General features: G+C 39.5%; 1 protein-coding gene across 11 annotated transcripts in view; it reads left to right on the top strand.

Moving 5' to 3' along the window:
* RPS6KA3 (ribosomal protein S6 kinase A3) overlaps nt 1-18,980 on the top strand; it is a 171,474-nt gene extending 152,494 nt beyond the window's left edge. For all 11 annotated transcript variants that reach the window (XM_008989060.5, XM_078364251.1, XM_078364255.1 and 8 more), the window contains 5 exons: nt 1,970-2,131; nt 4,338-4,414; nt 5,274-5,391; nt 12,662-12,802; nt 13,399-18,980. In XM_008989060.5, coding sequence (XP_008987308.1) covers nt 1,970-2,131; nt 4,338-4,414; nt 5,274-5,391; nt 12,662-12,802; nt 13,399-13,521 — 621 coding nt within the window. In that variant the 3' untranslated portion in view covers nt 13,522-18,980. The remainder of the gene's footprint in view (nt 1-1,969; nt 2,132-4,337; nt 4,415-5,273; nt 5,392-12,661; nt 12,803-13,398) is intronic.

The raw sequence follows: 18,980 nt of genomic DNA, 5'->3' as shown, positions 1-18,980 counted from the left end.
AAAAAGAAAATCATATTTTTAAAAGAAGGCGGCCAAACATAGTGGCTCATGCCTGTAATCCAGCACTTTGTGAGGCCGAGGCAGCAGATCACCTGAGGTCAGGAGTTCAAGACCAGCCTGGCCAACATGGCAAAACCCTGTCTCTACTAAAAATACAAAAATTAGCCAGGCGCCATGGTGCACACCTGTAATCCCAGCTACTCGGGACGCTGAGGCAGGAGAATTGCTTGAAACCGGGAGGCAGAGATTGCAGTAATCTGAGATTGCGCCACTGCACTCCAGCCTGAGCGACAGAATGAGATTCTATCTCAAAAGAAAAAAAGGAAATCTGGGAGGAAAGGAGAAAATGAGGGGAGAGAGAGAAGAAAGGAGAATAGCAGAGGAGTGAAGAGGAATGGAAACAAGGGGAAAATAAACATTTTTTTTAAAGTTTTTAGTTGACGAGTTATATATATTTATGGTATGCAATGTGATGTTTTGATACATGTATATATAAAAGATTACTTTGTAAGGAGTTCAGTTTCAATACATTCTTCTTGTTTTGTCTTTGCCTCAAAAGCCAACAAGTAGAATGTGTTAATTCTAGCACTTCCAGACTTCTAACTTACCAAGATTTGTCTAGGATTATACCTTGAAATTAGTAGAACTCAGTATTCGCTGAGGAACTTTTGACCTTGCAGTCATCAAAGTCTTTTGTGTTCTTTTCCTAGTGCCTCATCAGTAATTCATTATTAAAGTAGTCTGGGAAAGTGATGTCCTGGATGTGAGGAACTAAATCTAATTTAATTGATTAGAACATAGACTCAGAATTTGATGATGGAAGGCACACTTAAGTCTAAAAAGGAATGTGAGAGAAGCTTATGATAAAAGAAGTAGAGTAGTCCCCTACTAATCTGCAATTTCACTTTCTGTGTTTTCAGTTACCCACAGTCAACCATGGTCCAAAAATATTGCAGCATTTTGAGAGACCACATTCACATAACTTTTATTACAGTATATTGTTACAATTGCACTACCTTATTAGTCATTGTTGTTAATCTCTTATTGTGCCTAATTTATAAATTAAACTATATTATAGGTATATATATCTAGGAAAAAATATATAGTTTGGTATTATCCTCAATTTTAAGAATCCAGTGGGGGTCTTGGGACATATACCTCACAGATAAGAGAGGGCTGCTGTACTCAGGTAGATCGTTAAAGGAGGAAAATAATACAGAACTCTAAAGAAAAGGTTTCTTTCTGCATGTTTAACATCTTGTATAACAAATAACCAATACCAAAAATAAAGTCCAGATTTGTTTTGGTTTTTTCCTTTTTACTCCTCAATGCCCTCTCTGTTATTTAGTCTATCAGAATGTATTTATTGTGTATGTACCTTGTACATGCTGTTCCTTCTAGTTAGAATGACTCACCCACTGTTCTTATGGCTCATTCATTCTGTTCTTCAGATACTGGATTAGATGTTACCTCATCTAGAGACCCTTCCTGTTACCCTATTTAAAGTGACCTCCCTAGTTATGCCCCATCTCTCAACCTGTCTGTTCTTTACTTCCCCCAGAACTGTGTAAGCTCCTAGCACGGAAAGGCCAGGATCTTTTGGGTCTTGTTTACCACAGTAGCTGCAGCAGCTTTTATAATACCCTGGTACATGGTAGACACTCAGTATTAAATGAGTGATCAATCCGGAGGTAGATACATTATTGCTGTTTGCATTCTTCTTTAACCCAGTTACTCAATCAGACAAAGAGGAAGGAGGTAAATACTATTCTTTCTTCCTCCTCCTCCTTGTCCCACGTCTATGTTAGAGAGTTATGGTTTATATTATCAGCATTTTATAATGTTGGGCTAATGTGAAGGTCAGCACTCATCATCTTGTTAAGTGCATTGCTTGACAGTTTGTGAATAAAGAACTTTCAGTAATGGAAATGCATTGTTAATATAACTCTTTAATTTGTATTTCAATTAGGTGGTTCATAGAGACTTGAAACCTAGCAACATTCTTTATGTGGATGAATCTGGTAATCCGGAATCTATTCGAATTTGTGATTTTGGCTTTGCAAAACAGCTGAGAGCGGAAAATGGTCTTCTCATGACTCCTTGTTATACTGCAAATTTTGTTGCACCAGAGGTAATTGTGAGAGAGTTTGCTTGCAGTGTTTTAGTAGGTTTTAAAACTCATTCCCTATGTTTCATACAGAATTATTAATAATCATTTAACTGAAGACTTGCTGAACAAATAATTAGGATAAAATGCCAGCCTTTCATTTCCCTGTTTAATGTTTCAGTGACATCTGATAGCCTACAGAAGAATCTCAATTTCCTAACAAGGTATTATAAAAGCCCTTGAGGCTGGGCACAGTGGCTCATGCCTGTTATCCTAGCACGTTGAGAGGCTGAGGCAGGAGGACTGTTTGAGGCCAGGAGTTTGAGATCAGTCTGGACAACATAGTGAGACCCCATCTCTACAAAAAATTTAAAAATTAGCTGGGCATGGTGCCATGCCTATAGTCTCAACTACCCAGGAGGCTGAGGTACGAGGATCACTTGACCCCAGGAGTTTGAGGTTGCAGTGACCCAAGATCACACCACTGAACTTCAGCTTGGGTGACAAAGCAAGAAGACCTCTCTTAAAAAACGAAAAAGCCCTTCAGTCTCTCTGGTATTCCCTACCCGAAGTTATAGACATACTGAACTTCTGGCCTATCTCTCAGCCTGCTCTGCTTTCTTCCCTATAGGTCCAATATAAGCAGGCGCCCTCCCGCCTTCTTTCTCTCCCCATGTCAAGAATAAATTGCTTCCTCATTTTCATACCTATAACATTTAAGACATGATTTGGGGTTCTTGTTTGTTTAAGGACAAGGTCTCGCTCTGTTGCCTAGGCCAGAAGGCAATCATAGCTCACTGCAGCCTTGAACTCCCCAGTTCAAGCAGTCCTCCTGCCTCAGCCTCTCAGGTAGCTGGGACTACAGGAGAACACCACTGTGCCTAGCGTCTTTTTAATTTTAATTTTAATTTTTAAATTTATTTATTATACTTTAAGTTCTGGGGTACATGTGCAGATCGTGCAGGTTTGTTACATAGGTACACACATGCCATGGTGGTGGTTTGCTGCATCCATCACCCCATCATCTACAGTAGGTATTTCTCCTAATGCTATTCCTCCCCAATCCCCCCACACCCTACTATTCCTCCCCTAGCCCCCCACTCCCCAGGCCCTAGTGTGTGATGTTCCCCTCCTTGTGTCCATGTGTTTTCATTGTTCAACACCCGCTTTGCAGAAAGTTGAAAATGGATCCCTTCCTTACACCTTATGCAAAAATTAACTCTAGATGGATTAAAGATTTAAACATAAGACCTAACACCATAAAAACTCTAGAATAAAATCTAGGAAATACCATTTTATTTTTATTTTTAAAGGTGAGGTCTTAGCCAGATGCCATGGTTCATGCCTGTAATCCCAGCACTTTGGGAGGCCAAGGTGGGTGGATCTCTTGAACTCAGGGGTTCGAGACCAACCTGGGCAACACGGTGAAATCCTGTCTCTACTAAAAATACCAAAATAAGCCAAGTGTGGTGGCACATGCCTGTAATCCCAGCTGCTTGGGAGGCTGAGACATGAGAATTGCTTGAATCCGGGTGACAGAGGCTGCAGTGAGCAAAGACAATAATAATAATAATAAAAAGAGTTCTTACCATGTTGCCCAGGTTGGTCTCAAACTCTTGGCTTCAAGTGATCCTTCCACCTTGGCCTCCCGAAGTGCTGGATACCAGGTGTGAGCCACCATACCCTACCCAGACTTGATTTTATTATAATATTTACCAAATTGAGTTAACTATTTTTATGTTTATTTCCCATCAAATTCTGTGGTTTTTTTTTTTTTTTAAGGAAATCAGGGTTTTTTGTATTTGTCATAGTTCCTACCTGATAAAAGTTGCTGATTTTTGTACTAGGTTATGTGTGTTCGTGTGTGTGTGTGTGTGTGTGTGTGTGTGTATGTGTGTGCTTTTAAAAGCATTTTTTGTAAATATTTCTGTAGCCCCAAACAAAATATAAATTCATTAAAATAAGAAAGATATCTTCAGTTTGTTTTATATTCCTGTGTGTCTATAACACTCAATAAATATTAATTTGAATACCAAAATTAAATTTATTTATAAATTATTCGTCATAGAATGTTCCAGAATAGGATTAATGTATTGCCTTATTTGGTAACCACGTACTGTTGAAATTTTCCTTATAGGTGTTGATTTGGAAGATATAATTCAGTTCATAGCCTGTCCAAATATATATACAAAATGGTGGTATAGTAATACTGAGATTTTACTTTTTCTAGGTTTTAAAACGACAAGGCTATGATGCTGCTTGTGATATATGGAGTCTTGGTGTCCTACTGTATACAATGCTTACCGGGTGAGTATATATATATATACACACCATATGTTCTAAGCACCTAAGCATTTGTGCATCAATATTTTGCTTAAGTTATCTAGGTTTTTGTTTTGTTTGGGAGCGTTTTTTGTTTGCTTGCTTTTTTCTTGAGAGGCAAGGTCTCACTCTGTTGCCCAGGCTGAAGTACAGTGACATAGTCATCGTTCACTGTAGCCCCAAGCTCCTGGGTTCAAGCAATCCTCTGACCTCAGCCTCCCAAATAAGAGTAGTAGGATTACAGGGGTATGCCATAACACCTGCCTGATTTCTTTATTTTTTTGTAGAAACAGGGTCCCGCTGTGCTGCCCAGGCTGGTTTCAAACTCCTGGGCTCAAGTGATCCTCCAGCTTTGGCCTCCCAAAATGCTGGGATTATAGGCATGAGCCACTGTGCCTGGCCTATGTAGGTTTTTTTTTTATCCAGATGTCATATCTTTCCATGTTTTCTCATGTTATCTAATATATACAATTCTTTAACAAGTCCACATTTATGGCTACATCATTACTGATTTTTATAATGTACTATTTATTAATGTCTTGAGGTCCTAAATTGATTTTTTCCATACTTTTTTGTATTCTTGTCATCTCAGAAACATACACTGTTTCTTAGTATTTTATTCTATAATGTGCCGTGTCTCAAAATATATTATTATATATTAAGTCTAATTAGTATTTTATAGCCTATACCTTGACCTGGTACTTTATGGAGCTTTATTTAATTGAGTTTTTTCACTTTGGTAGATTTTAATAAAATATTACATTAACTTAATTAAAGTACTTTTGAGATTACCGACCAAATAAAAAATTGTATTCATTAATATTTTAATTTTATTATAAATTAGTTACACTCCATTTGCAAATGGTCCTGATGATACACCAGAGGAAATATTGGCACGAATAGGTAGCGGAAAATTCTCACTCAGCGGTGGTTACTGGAATTCTGTTTCAGACACAGCAAAGGTAAGTATGGCTTCTTATAAGCTTTTGAGAAAATAATTTTTTATGATCCATAGTGAGAAAAAATACTACCAGTTAGAAACTTTTGTTTATAAGTTAGTATGTTGAAGTAATGTTACCAAATAATGTGAACTCAAAAATTGACCCATTATTTTGTTTCTTTCCCAGCAGAGTTTGGTTTGGCCTTATTATTTGTACTTCTAAAACTGTTTCTCAGGCCGAGCGTGGTGGGAGGCCAAGGCGGGTGGATCACAAGGTTAAGAGATTGAGACCATCCTGGCCAACATGGTGAAAGCCCATCTCTAATAAAAATACAAAAATTAGCTGGGCGTGGTGGCGCACACCTATAATCTCAGCTACTTGGAAGGCTGAGGCAGGAGAATCGCTTGAACCCAGGAGGCAGAAGTTGCAGTGAGCCGAGATCGTGCCATTGCATTCCAGCCTGAGCAACAAGAGCAAAACTCCATCTCAAAAAAAAAAAAAAAAAGAAAAACTGTTTCTCACTGAAGAACATGATAAATTTTAACAGTGGTAGTCTTCATGATTTATCTGTCTATTGTGTGCCTCTTCACATGCCACTTTACCAAAATTATTTCATGTAATCCTTATAACACCCTGTGAAATAGGTGGTAGTATCCCCATTTCACAGGAAGAAACCAGAGCCCAGAATGTTAGTTTGAACTTGTCCATGTTATATACCAGGTGCTTCAAACGAAATATGACTCCACAGCCCTCATTCCCTAGAATAATTACACCATGTTCTATTTTTAATTTAGATTATGAAGAAAGGGGTTTCGGTTTTTTTCACAATAAACAGAGGTGTAGTTTTATAGTATCTTCATGAAATCATTTGAAGAGCCTTTCTCACTGGAAGATCTGCCATCCCCTGAATAGCACTGACTTGCTTTCCAACTCTGCTTTATTTTTACTTTTTTCATAGAGACTTCTTTAAAAGAAAAAAGAATTACGTTTTTTACTTCAAAATAAGAAAAGCAGAGTAGATAAAGAGGATACATGTTGGTAAAAGTGCATATTCTTTTTTCTTAGGGGTGAAAGCTTGAGTTGAGGTGATTGTATAAGTAAATAAAACACATAAAAAATGTATATAGATTCTGTTGGCATAGGGCCTGAAGCCTCAGTTAACTAGTTTAATGTCTGTATAGATAATATTTGGTTTTATAACTGCATTTAAAATGAAATGTTGGCCAGGTGCAGTGGCTCACACCTATAATTCTAGCACTTTGGGAGGCCGAGGCGGGCAGATTACTTGAGGTCAGGAGTTCAAAACTAGCCTGGCCAACATGGTGAAACCCTGTCTCTACTGAAAATACAAAAAATTAGTAGGGCATGGTAGCGGGTGCCTGTAGTCCCAGCTACTTGGGAGGCTGAGGCAGGAAAATCACTTGAACCAGGGAGGTGGAGGTTGCAGTGAGCCAAGAGCATGCCACTGCACTCCAGCCTGGGCAACAGAGAAAGACTCTGTCTTGGATGGATAGATGGATGGATGGACAGACGGTGTGTGGGAGCTGGCACCCTACAACAGACAGACAGATAGATAGATAGAAATGTTAGCCTTCACCTTTTTCTAACAATAAAATGTCTTAAACCAGATAATTTATTTCTCTGGGTACCTGTTTCTTTTGTAGTTCCCTTTTTGAGTCCCTTCATTTATTAATGTGCTTAATAAATGAAGGCCTTAGAGATAAAAGATGTGACGAAGATAGAATTCCCTGTCTCAGGTTGCTCACAGTCTAGTTGAGAGACAGCCAGAAATATACAGTACAGTGTCACATGTGCTGTAACAGTGGTACAATTTCGGTGCTAAAAAAGTTCACAGATGATGCTTAGTCAGAAGGATTTTAAGGAAAGCTTTCCAGAAGCAGTGAAGGAGTTTGCCAGGCAGATTTGGGGACCAGAAAGATGTAGTCCCAAGCTGAGGGATCAGCACATGCAGATAGGTGGTGATGATTACATTGAGAATAGCAGAATGCCTCCAGGCTGGTCATTCCATGTGACTAGTGCAGGGTGCGGGGTAGAGGGGAGCTGATGAACCCAGATTGGGAAACGCTTTGTGCCTCCTACACAGGATTGTAGGCCTAACTCTGGGTATTGTGGAGCTGTTAAAACATGTTAAGCAGTGCAGTGATCAGATTTTCCTTTTTTTTTTTTTTTTTTTTGAGATGGAGTCTCGCTCTGTCACCAGGTTGGAGTGCAGTGGCACAGTCTCAGCTCGCTGCATCCTCTGCCTCCTGGGTTCAAGTGATTCTCCTGCCTCAGCCTCCAAAGTAGCTTGGACTGCAGGCACGAACCACATGCCTGGCTAATTTTTGTATTTTTAGTAGTGGCGGGGTTTCACCATGTTGGCCAGGATGGTCTGAATCTCTTGACCTTGTGATCCGCCCGCCTCAGCCTCCCAAAGTGCTGGGATTACAGGCATGAGCCACCACACCACGCCTGGCAGATTTTCCTTTTTTTGAGATGGAGTCTCGTTCTGTTGCCCAGGTTGGAATGCAGTGGCATGATCTCAGCTCACTGCAACCTCCGCCTCTCAGGTTCAAGTGATTTTCCTGCCTCAGCCTCCTGAGTAGCTGGAATTACAGATGCACGCCACCACATCTGGCTAACTTCTATATTTTTAGTAGAGACGGGGTTTCACCATGTTGGTCAAGCTGGTCTCAAACTCCAGACCTTGTGATCTGCCCACCTCAGCCTCCCAAAGTGCTGGGATTACAGGCGTAAACCACTGCGCCCAGCCCAGACTTTCCTTTCTAAAAGTGCATTCTGTGGAGCAGTAAGTAATTCTTAGCTATGGAGTCTACCACAAACTTTGTCATGATAGGTTGGGAGGTATATTAAGTAATGTTACCAATAATAAAATATCAGAGCTTACACAATTGATTTTTTAATAAGTTAAAGCAAGTTGAGGTTATCACTATGATTTTATTCATTCACTTGCTTTCTGGTATGCTTTTTTGGTGAGAGAGAAAGGGCAGGTAAGGATGGAGACATGGAGCACAAATAAATTACATCCAACTCACAGCCTATCTTATAGACTCCATGTTATTACTAGTAACTGTTACTAATATGTACCATTAAGACTTGTGATTACAAGCATGATATAATTCCATGATTAGCCACAAGATAGAAGGGAAGGCTCTGACTGGGCGCAGTGGCTCAAACCAGTAATCCCAGTACTTTGGGAGGCCAAGGTGGGTGCATCATGAGGTCAAGAGATCGAGACCATCCTGGTCAACATGGTGAAACCCCGTCTCTACTAAAAATACAAAGAATTAGCTGGGCATGGTGGCGCACGCCTGTAATTCCAGCTACTCAGGAGGCTGAAACAGGAGAATTGCTTGAACCCAGGAGGCGGAGGTTGCAGTGAGCCGAGATCGCGCCATTGCACTCCAGCCTGGTAACAAGAGCGAAACTCTGTCTCAAAAAAAAAAAAAGAAGGGAAGGCTCTATCAATCTGGGTATATGCCCTCAAGAGCAAGTTACACATGTGAGTGTTGTCAGTCATGTGGGTCATATGTGGCTTTGAGAACAAGAAGACCACAGCTGGCATTTACTGAGCATTAATGTGCCAGGGACTATGTTAACACTTTTACCTATGTTGTTTCATTCAGGCCTCACTGACCTAATTTTAAGAACAGTACTTGTAAGGTTTTGCAATATTTCAGGTCATGAATGATGAGGGCCTACACTAGAGCAGTTGTGATGGAATTTGAGCTAAATGGAAGAGAAATTGAGGAGGCAAAATAGACTTGATGGTTTATTATACATAAGAAATGAGAGAGAAGCAGGTATAATGTATGTAGTCCCCAGTTCTACCTTGGGCAGATGGATGAGGAGTGGTATCCTTCACTGATTTGTATTGAGAGGAGTGGTGGTTGCAGATTTGACATTATGAATTAGGAGATGTATGTGCATCAGGCAACTGTCTATATAGTTACATGTCTTAAAAGAGAAATCTGGGGTGACGCTTAAGAGTTGTCATCATTCATAGTAGCTAAAGCCATGAATATGAATGAGATTATCTGAGCAGGGTGGTGAGAGAGCCAAGGAAGGAATTCCAGAGAGCACTGCTTAAAGAGAAAGCTTAAGAGGAATAGCCATTAAAGGGGTGGCAGTAAGAGAAGCAGTTTGAAGTGAGTTTGCCAAAAGTTCATTAGCATACAGATTTGATTAAAATTATAATTGAGTTTTGTTGTACCTGGACAATTTTGCAACATTTCATGCAATTTTAAGCATTTTTGCCTACTTTCAGAATTGCCAAAGGGAGGTTCCTATTTTTTTGTTTTTTTACTTTTTACTTCCAGCTGTGTTCAGTTGCTTATCCCTGTTAGCTGTTAATAACTAAAAGTAAGAAACCATAAATGTTTCATAGCAGAGGAGTACCTGGGACAACATCACCCCAGTTTCAAAGATCTGGTCAACTACCAGATTCTCTCAGTTCTTTATCCTAAATACCTCAGTTCCATCCATTTTTCTCCTTTTTTTTTTTCTTTTTTGTGAGTCTCACTCTTGCCCAGGCTGGAGTGCAGTGGTGCAGTCACAGCTCACTGCAACTTCGAACTCCTGGACTCAAGCCATCCTCCTGCCTCAGCTTCCTGAACAGCTGGAAACTACGGGCATGCACCACCATGCCCAGCTAATTTTTTAATTTTTTGTAGATGGATGGTCCCACTATGTTGCCCAGGCTGGTCTCCAACTCGTGGACTCAAGTGATGCTCCCACTTTGGCCTCCCGACGTGCTGGGATTACAGGCATGAGCCACCATGCCCGGCCCAGCCCAGTTTTCTCCGTCTCATACACCTCCGTGAAGCTGTCATCTTTCACCAGTTCATTTTCCTCCACACTCAGTGAGTGTGATCTATTTAACCACATCACTCCCTAACTTTAAATACCTTATTGCCATCAAATTAAGTCCACATTTGCAAATATGGTTTACAGGGACTTTCCTGGTCTGGTCTCTTCTCACCTCTCCCACTTTATCCACTGCCACATTCTCCTTGACAGTAAATTTATGATTCAGCCGCATTGTACTCCTGCCACAGTTCCTTAACTGTGACATCTCTCTCACCTGAGGGCTTTCCTCCAAACTCACTCTCCATTCTCTCCATTCTATCTACGCTACCTGAAGCAGTGTTTCCCCCTTTGTTTCTCTAATCCAGCTCCTGCTTATCCTACAGGTCTTAACTTCCTCTTAAAGAGTCACTGTTAAGCCACCTTGCCCAGTTCAGATCAGGTATCTCTTTGTCCCTCTAGCTACACCTGGTATTTGTTCATCCTGTCAAAGAACTTATTTGCTTTGTGATTGATTCTTTGCCTCTCCTTCACTGAACTGAAAACTTCATGAAGTTAGAATTCATTTTGTTTTTTATTATTTGTTTGCTTGTTTGTTTGAGACAGGGTCTCACTCTACTGCCCAGGCTGGAGTACAGTGGCTCAATCATGGCTCACTGCAGCCTTGACCTCCTGGGCTAAAATTATCCTCCCACTTCAGCCTCCCAAATAGCTGGGACCTCAGGCATATGCCACCACACTCAGCTTTAAAAACTAAAATTGTAGGCCAGGCGCGGTGGCTCACGCCTGTAATCCCAGCACTTTGGGAGGCCGAGGAGGGCAGATCACAAGGTCAAGAGATCGAGAACATCCTGGCCAACATGGTGAAATCCTGTCTCTACTAAAAATACAAAAAAATTAGCTGGGTGTGGTGGCATGCACCTGTAGTCCCAGCTACTCGGGAGGCTGAGGCAGAACTGCTTGAACCCAGGAGGCGGATGTTGCAGTGAGCCAAGGTCGCGCCGCTGCACTCCAGCCTGGCGCCTGGTGATAGAGTGAGATTCCGTCTCAAAAAAAAATAAAATAAAATTGTAGAGACAAGGTCCCACTATGTTGCCTAGACTTCATTTCTGTGTTGTTCACTGCTAACTACCCAGTGCCTAGCAGAATGCCTGGCCTTTAATGGATACTTACCAAATGTATTTTGAATGAAGAATTTTTAAAATGGTGGCTTTTATAAATGACAGTTGTGTTATTTCAAAGAGTGTAAAACCATGTGGCGATTATATGCGTCTATATTCTGTGCATAGGAATGGCATGTAGATAGATATGCAGTGCTAACAGTGACTTGTCTCTGGAAGAGTGGGATTGTGGTGTTCCTCATGTGCTTTCACTTTTCCTGTATTTTCTGATTACTCTCTAATGCCCATGAGTTGCTTTTGAAGTAGGAAGAAAAAAAAAGGAATACTATAATCTTTTCAGGGGCATTTAGAGCCCTCCAATTAAATTCCTATTATTGGACATTCATGTTGTTTTTTAGTATTACCAGAAACACACCAAAAAAAATCTTAAGTAGCTGAATATTACTTAAAAATAAACTAGCCAGGGACGATGGTTTGCACCTGTAATGCTAGAACCTTAGGAGGCTAAAGCAGGAGTAACACTTGCATCCAGGAGACCAGCCTGGGCAACATGGTGAAACCCCATCTCTACTAAAAATACAAAAGTTAGCACACACCTGTAGTTCCAGCTCCTCAGGAGGCTGAGGTGGGAGGATCACTTCAGCCCAGAAGACAAAGATTGCAGTGAGCCAAGATCACACTCCAGCCTAGGCGACAGAACGAGACCCTGTTTCAATAAATAAATAAATAAACCTACAAAAATATCAGAAACTGAGAAAATCTGAAGGAAAAAAGAGCCAGAGTACTTAAAGATACATAAAATGTGCTCAACTGACCCCTTGTAATGCACCAAATTACTATTAGCAGGGGAAAAAAACAGACTTATTTTGTTTTTTTCCCAAAATTACCATGTTGACCAAAGGGGCTGTTACCAGTAAAAGTAGTGTCATAGAAGCTAAGAAAGAATGTTCATTCATATCAAGAGCCATAGAAAAAGAAGCAAAACAGGCTGGGTAGGCGTGGTGACTCATGCCTATAATCCCAGCACTCTGGGAGGCCAAGGTGGGCAGATCACCTGAGGTCAGGAGTTCGACACCAGCCTGGCCAACATGGTGAAACCCCGTCTCTACTAAAAATTCAAAAAATAAGCCTGGTGTGGTGGTTTCGTGCCTATAGTCCCAGCTACTCCGGAGGCTGAGACACGAGAATTGCTTGAACCCAGGAGGCAGAGGTTGCAGTGAGCTGAGATCATGCCATTGCACTCCAGCCTGGACAACAGAGTGAGCCTCTGTCTCACAAAAAAAGAAAAGAAAAAGAAGCAAAACAAAAGGTTTAAGCTTGTTTTATTATTATTCCCATTACAGGACCTTGTGTCAAAGATGCTTCATGTAGACCCTCATCAGAGACTGACTGCTGCTCTTGTGCTCAGACATCCTTGGATTGTCCACTGGGACCAACTGCCGCAATACCAACTAAACAGACAGGATGCACCACATCTAGTAAAGGTGAGTGGCCCCATACAGTCACTGTTTTCCACATGTCCTCCAGGAGAGACTTCAAGAAGCCTGTCCGTGCCCCCAGCACCTTTCTCTTTCATCCTGCATCCAGTTCTGTTGTGGGATTCTCTTACAGTGGGTGACTTAGAAAAGCTCAAGGCATGTCAATATATTAGTAATAAAATGAGTTTAAGAGCGACTTCTGATTTCTCTTAGTCTGCATAAGTAGGTATTCACTAATAAAGACAGATTAAGGTTATGGATTTCCCAACTTAAAGAGCATGCCTTGCTGCCTCTTTAGTTACTTTATGCATTAAAGGAGTGCAAAGAGAAAAAATTTTGAATAGTCCTGAGAAAAATGAGGACTGCCTATTATGAGCCTATCTTTGTTCTCTCTCATACCTAATTTTAACCTCCCACATTGGCCTCTACAGTTTTGGTTAAGTCAGTAGATTTGAGCAGTGTGGTTATTTTCATTACGAACCAATTAAAATCTATATACATTGAGTATGAATAAATTATTGGAAAAAACTCTTCATTTTGTATTTGTGTACATGTGACTCTCCGTTGTCATTTTTGTTATTATCTTTATTTCCTTTGTTCAGGGTGCCATGGCAGCTACATATTCCGCTTTGAACCGTAATCAGTCACCAGTTTTGGAACCAGTAGGCCGCTCTACTCTTGCTCAGCGGAGAGGTATTAAAAAAATCACCTCAACAGCCCTGTGAAGTGACCTCAGTGAGATATTTGGTACCATGGTGTAAGCTGATAGCACAAGTTCTGGCGACAGGTAGCACATATCTGAGAGACACCTGCAAGCACACACTGTCCCAAGTGGTACCCATAATGCTGCTGCTCCTGCTGCTGCTCCTGCTTTCGTCTCTTCTCGCTTTAAATGATTGTTAGCAAGTTAGATTTTCCTGGAGCTTCGGATGAAATGAAAATGGAAACATGATGAAGATATAGTCACTGAATCAACAAGAAAAATAATGAACATATGAATACCACCTAAAAATACACTGAATAAAGTACACCATATAGCATTATTTTTATAGGAAATATTTCATGTCCCTTAAATATTCTTTGTTAGTTATAGGGATGGACAGTTTATGTTAAGCACTTAGCTTAAACAATCCGTTTATATTAGCACTGTATCCCTTGTGCCATCCAACATTTTGTATGTTTTTGTAAACAATTCATATACAGTACATTTCTGTACTGCTTTCTTTAATGTATACATGCCTTGTTTAACTTGGAATCTATTATTATTAATCAATTGACTATTAAATCTGGTTAAATAGTTCACCTGGATTAACAGTATTGTTGGACAGCCCTAAAAATGGCCAGATTGTGGAACAGCTGTTGAATGTAATACTTCCAAAATGTACATATCTTTCCCCATGTCTGTTTCACTGGTTCATTCATTTGTTTGTTTCTTAAAGTCAGGTGCTCTGTCAGACTAACCTAGAGAGCCGTTACAGTAGAGAAAGTTATCATATGTGTATGGCATGAACTCAAGAATACACCTATTTAAGTTAGTCCATATACTTTGCAACTCCTTAGAGTTCCTTTTCCCTTAATTAAGGAAGTAGTCCTTGCACTTTTAATCTTACATAGCATCCGTACTTAGAATTTGGTATATCATTTGGGATTTTGCCAATATACATCAAAGCCCTTTAAGAGTCATGGTAAAGAGATTGGTGAAGGAAAATTTAGCAACAGGAGATTGAAGTCCTATTGGATATTTCATGTTTAAATAGATATTCTATATTAAACACTAATTTGAACGTAATAAAGGCCAAAGGCCTCTATATGAAATTGAATTTAAACTTTCTTATTTTAGGGATTAAAACATTATTGATCAAACAGTATCTGTACTAACCTAAAATTAGAGGTAGGGCAGGCTAAGTGAACATTCGGCATTGAGTGTTTTCTGAATTCCCCATGATAATTTATAGCCATATACTGCTTCCTTTGACTTCAGGAATGATCAGGTTTTATGACAGCCACTGGGTCTGCTTATATCACTGTATTCATTATCTGCATCTAATTTGGTAGTTTCTACAATTTTATCTGGTGAAAGAAACTTCAGTAGCCATTGTTACCTGGGTCTTTGCCAAGCTACCTAGCATACATCAACATTTAATGTAAAAGACATATGAGCAAGGAAAAAGTGGTTTAATTTACCTTATTAAGAAAGTACCCAAATGGGCCAGGCACGGTAGCTCACACCTGTAATGTAATTTTAACACTTTGGGAGGCCGAGGCAGGTGGATCACCTGAGGTCAGGAGTTTGAGACCAGCCTGGCCAACATGGCAAAACCCAGTCTCTACTAAAAAATATAAAAATTAGCCGGGCGTGGTAGCACACACCTATAATCCCAGCTACTCAGGAGGCTGAGGCAGGAGAATTGCTTGAACCTGGGAGGTGGCAGTTGCAGTGAGCCAAGATCACACCATTACACTCCAGCTTGGGAGACAGAGTGAAACTCTGTGTCAAGGAAAAACAAGAATGTCCCCATACGGATTTTTCGTAGTCATGTACTAAGCCATGTATATCAGAAACCTTTTTTCCTGCCAGAAGCTTTAAATTTTCCCTTAAGAGTACAAAGCCAAGAGACTGTGGTTTATCTAAATGTCCTAAAATCCACTTGTCATTCCTTAATTTCTCCTCTATGCAATTAAAGAGAAAGGGAAAATCTATAACGTTTCTTTTGCCCAAGTGACACAAAAATGATTATTGCATAGAAATCAAATGTAAGTTTAGTTTCTAAATGAAAAACGTATAAGAGGGATATCAGAATATCTAGATAGAGAAAGTATTTTAATGTTCTTGAATATATGGATGCTAACTATTTAAAGCTGCTTTCCATTGCTTGGAAAGAGAGCTTTTTTCCCTCCTCTATTCAGTGTTTCAAATTATGGTTCATCTCAAATTATTGTCACTTTTAAAATGTTAATGTCATTCTGAGCAGAAAGAAAACATGTGTTTTCAGATTTTTTACACTGATGCTACTCCATAATTGCTTAAGTGTATTGTCATCATAGTCTTTTAGAACTAGAAGTAAACACATAAATCCTTGTGAATTACTCAGTCCAACTTTCTCATATTGCATGTAAATAACCTGAGACAAAGTCTAGAATCCTTAACTTCTCCCCATTTAAGGTTTTTTTTTCCTCATAACACCATGCTGCCTTTCCTTCATATCACCAACCAGTAGCTGAGTTCAAAAACTATATATTTCTTGGGCAGTCCTCTACTGGTATATGATGCCAACTTTATTTCTTTCAAAGATAATTGCCGCCTTTGCCTAGTCAAGCAGCCAGTTTTATTGGAGAAAAGCAAGTTATATGTTCACAAAATGGAAGGCTTTCTACCTACATTTATTTCATCTATGGTTCTGGTGTTCCCTTCCATTGCTTTTGACGTACAGTCAAAAAAACTTGGCCAACAATGTGCTCTAAATATAGTGCTTGTTCTGAGTTAATTTTTCCATTAATTTCTCAACATCAATTCTTCAGTCCCCTACAGTTGTGGTATTGAGGCCCCTGAAGGCTTCTGCCTTTCACCAATTAGTGCTGCCAGTTACTGGGGCTTCTCTCAGAAGGTATCAGTCCACAAGCCTCCTCTTAGTCTCTAATCCAAAATAATATCCAAAGCGAGAGATTGAATTAACCTTGTCAAGCACATACTGGAAAGTATGAATTACACTACCATGTGTTCGTATCTTCCTTTCAAGTGATGATGTTAATGAAGGTAAGTTTTCATCCTTTTTTAATTTTTGTTTTTTATAAATCGTTTCAGCTTTTTCTGGTTTATAGAGGTGTCTTCTTTCTAATGCAACAGACCCCTGACTTTAACTGATTTGATACGGATGCGTTAATTACAAGCAACCTCAAAAGTCCAAAAATGGAATAATTTTGACAAGGCCCAAAGTTGAAATGCTATGAAGCTTGTGTGTTTGAAAAGTCACTGATGATTATCTGGAGAGAAGGTGTGGTGTGTATGCTGTAGAGTTTCCACATTTCACATGCAGTGCACTCCAAAAAGCGGGTTTGGGTCAACCATTTCCCATCTCTTTTTAAGACGTGACTGCTCTTGGGGCAGGGAATATGATGGGAGGTGAGGCTGTCCAGTAAGCTGTGCCCTGCACCTTCAGCCCAGGAAAGATTTGAACAGAGGGTAGGTGGGTGCAAAGGCTTAAAGAAAGAGCAGAATGTATTGGCAGGAAAGGGACTGGGGTAAGCCCAGCCTGGGGTGAGAGCAGAAAAGCATTCAAGATTTGCAGGCCTTGCTAAGGTTGTGCTTAATCACCATGGAGGCCAGCAATACACATCTTAACATCGCTTTGATATTCTCTACTTCCTGGCCTTCAAAAATGACCTATAATTTTTCAGTTTGCTTCATATTATATAAAGAAAATTCTATCTTATGGTTGATTGAGCATTGAGACTTATGAAGGCATTAGGGTAAATAGCTCAGGAATGTAAAGGTTCAGAAAAGGTCTGTTTTCTCAGATTAACAAATACAATGTATTCCATGGCTGACCTTGGTGCTTAAATCAGGAGGTTTCAATCTGGTTCTAGAGTTCTGGTCCTCTGAAAGGCCCAATGCCATGTGACTAACTTTAAACTGGATATACACTTTGAGCCTTACTTAATTCACAGATAAGTTGACTTAACTCAGTATTTTTATTTCAATTAATGAAAATAGTCCTCTTTTCAACCCCAGGTTGCTTACATTTTGCTGGTCTCCCCAAGTGACCATTGGTGGGGACCAATTAATGAAGGAATGAAATTCACTTTCTTGGGACTGTGGTATTCTACAGAGCCACACTTAACCACTTTTTCCAATGAAGAATCTCCAGAATGATAATGCCCAAATATGGATGACCAAGAAGAATTTGTATCTACAGTGTGCTTTATGTATTTTTGACACTGCTGTATTCTGTGTGATCAAGTGATTTGCAACTGGTTCCAATGTGACAGGGTTCTCAAAGAATTCTAGTAACTAAGTCAATTTTCTTAAGCCTGGTATTACTGTCAGCCTCACATTTACCACTTTGATTCTAGTTTTTTAACTGTTCATAACAGGGCATACCAAGGGTTGGGATGAGAGCCTACTTCCTACCTCTTAAGGCACTTTCCTCATTATTTTGCCATATAATCTTGAAGTACGTGATACGCTGTTTAAATGTCCACAATTTCTCTCAGAGCAACTAGCAAAGTATATTACATTTTGATTAGAGATTAGTGGAAAGGAAAATTTAGAGATTTAAGTTCAGAGGTACAAACCTCAAGAAAACCTCTTTAGAGCACATACCGTGAGTAGAGTATATGTAAGTGTATATGGGAAGAGAGTCGCTATAATAGTCCTCTCTAAGTAGATTAGTTCATTGTCTGATGGAAGTGAACATCTTCACTCCTATTATCACTATAGTACTGAATGAACTGTATACTGAGTTTTTCAAACAAGTATTTAAAATAGAACTTTTACCTACAAAGCAAGGGCATAAAGATAAAGATTTTGGTTTGTGTTTCTATAAGTGTAGTTTACCACCTAAAACTTTGTTTTTTAATTTTTAAAAAAAGCTTCAAGGTATTGCCATTCCTTAGCATCTTTATTCATTATGGGTGATGAGTTTTTAACTCTTAAAATTATATACATGTATTAGTTAATCTTAACCATTGCCCTAAGCAAAAGGGAAGGTATACACCTAAGGGATGTACTTACTCTGCATTTTTGGCCAAGGGTGGGAATGGGGTGGGTGCCTACTTAAATAGTTTTTAAAAAAGAAAAAAATCACAAATATTTTTCTACTATTATATATGATCTTCCTTTATACTAGTTTCCCTCTAGTAAGGCATGCCAGAAGCCCAAGATACCATATCATGAATTCTTAACATATTGTACCTTTTGTTGGTGGTTAAATCGCATCAGATGCTTGGCATTGCTGCCATAATTATGAAATGCTTGTAAAGGATCAAATATCACTAAATACTTTAAATTGTTTTACTTAAGAGTCTAATCTGGGAAGTTTTCAAATCATACTATTAATGTGTAATCTAAGCTCTTCCGATGTATCCATGAATAATCCTGGAACAATATTGCTTGTACTCCTGTCATAGAACAGGTTTTGTAATCTTTAAAAGAAATGAAAATTTATATAATAAAGTTTCAAATCAA

This window comes from Callithrix jacchus, chromosome X, assembly GCF_049354715.1.
Source record: "Callithrix jacchus isolate 240 chromosome X, calJac240_pri, whole genome shotgun sequence".
Classification (NCBI taxonomy): Eukaryota; Metazoa; Chordata; class Mammalia; order Primates; family Cebidae; genus Callithrix; species Callithrix jacchus.
Note: the sequence above shows the minus strand (reverse complement) of the source record. Positions and strands in the feature narration are given on the sequence as shown.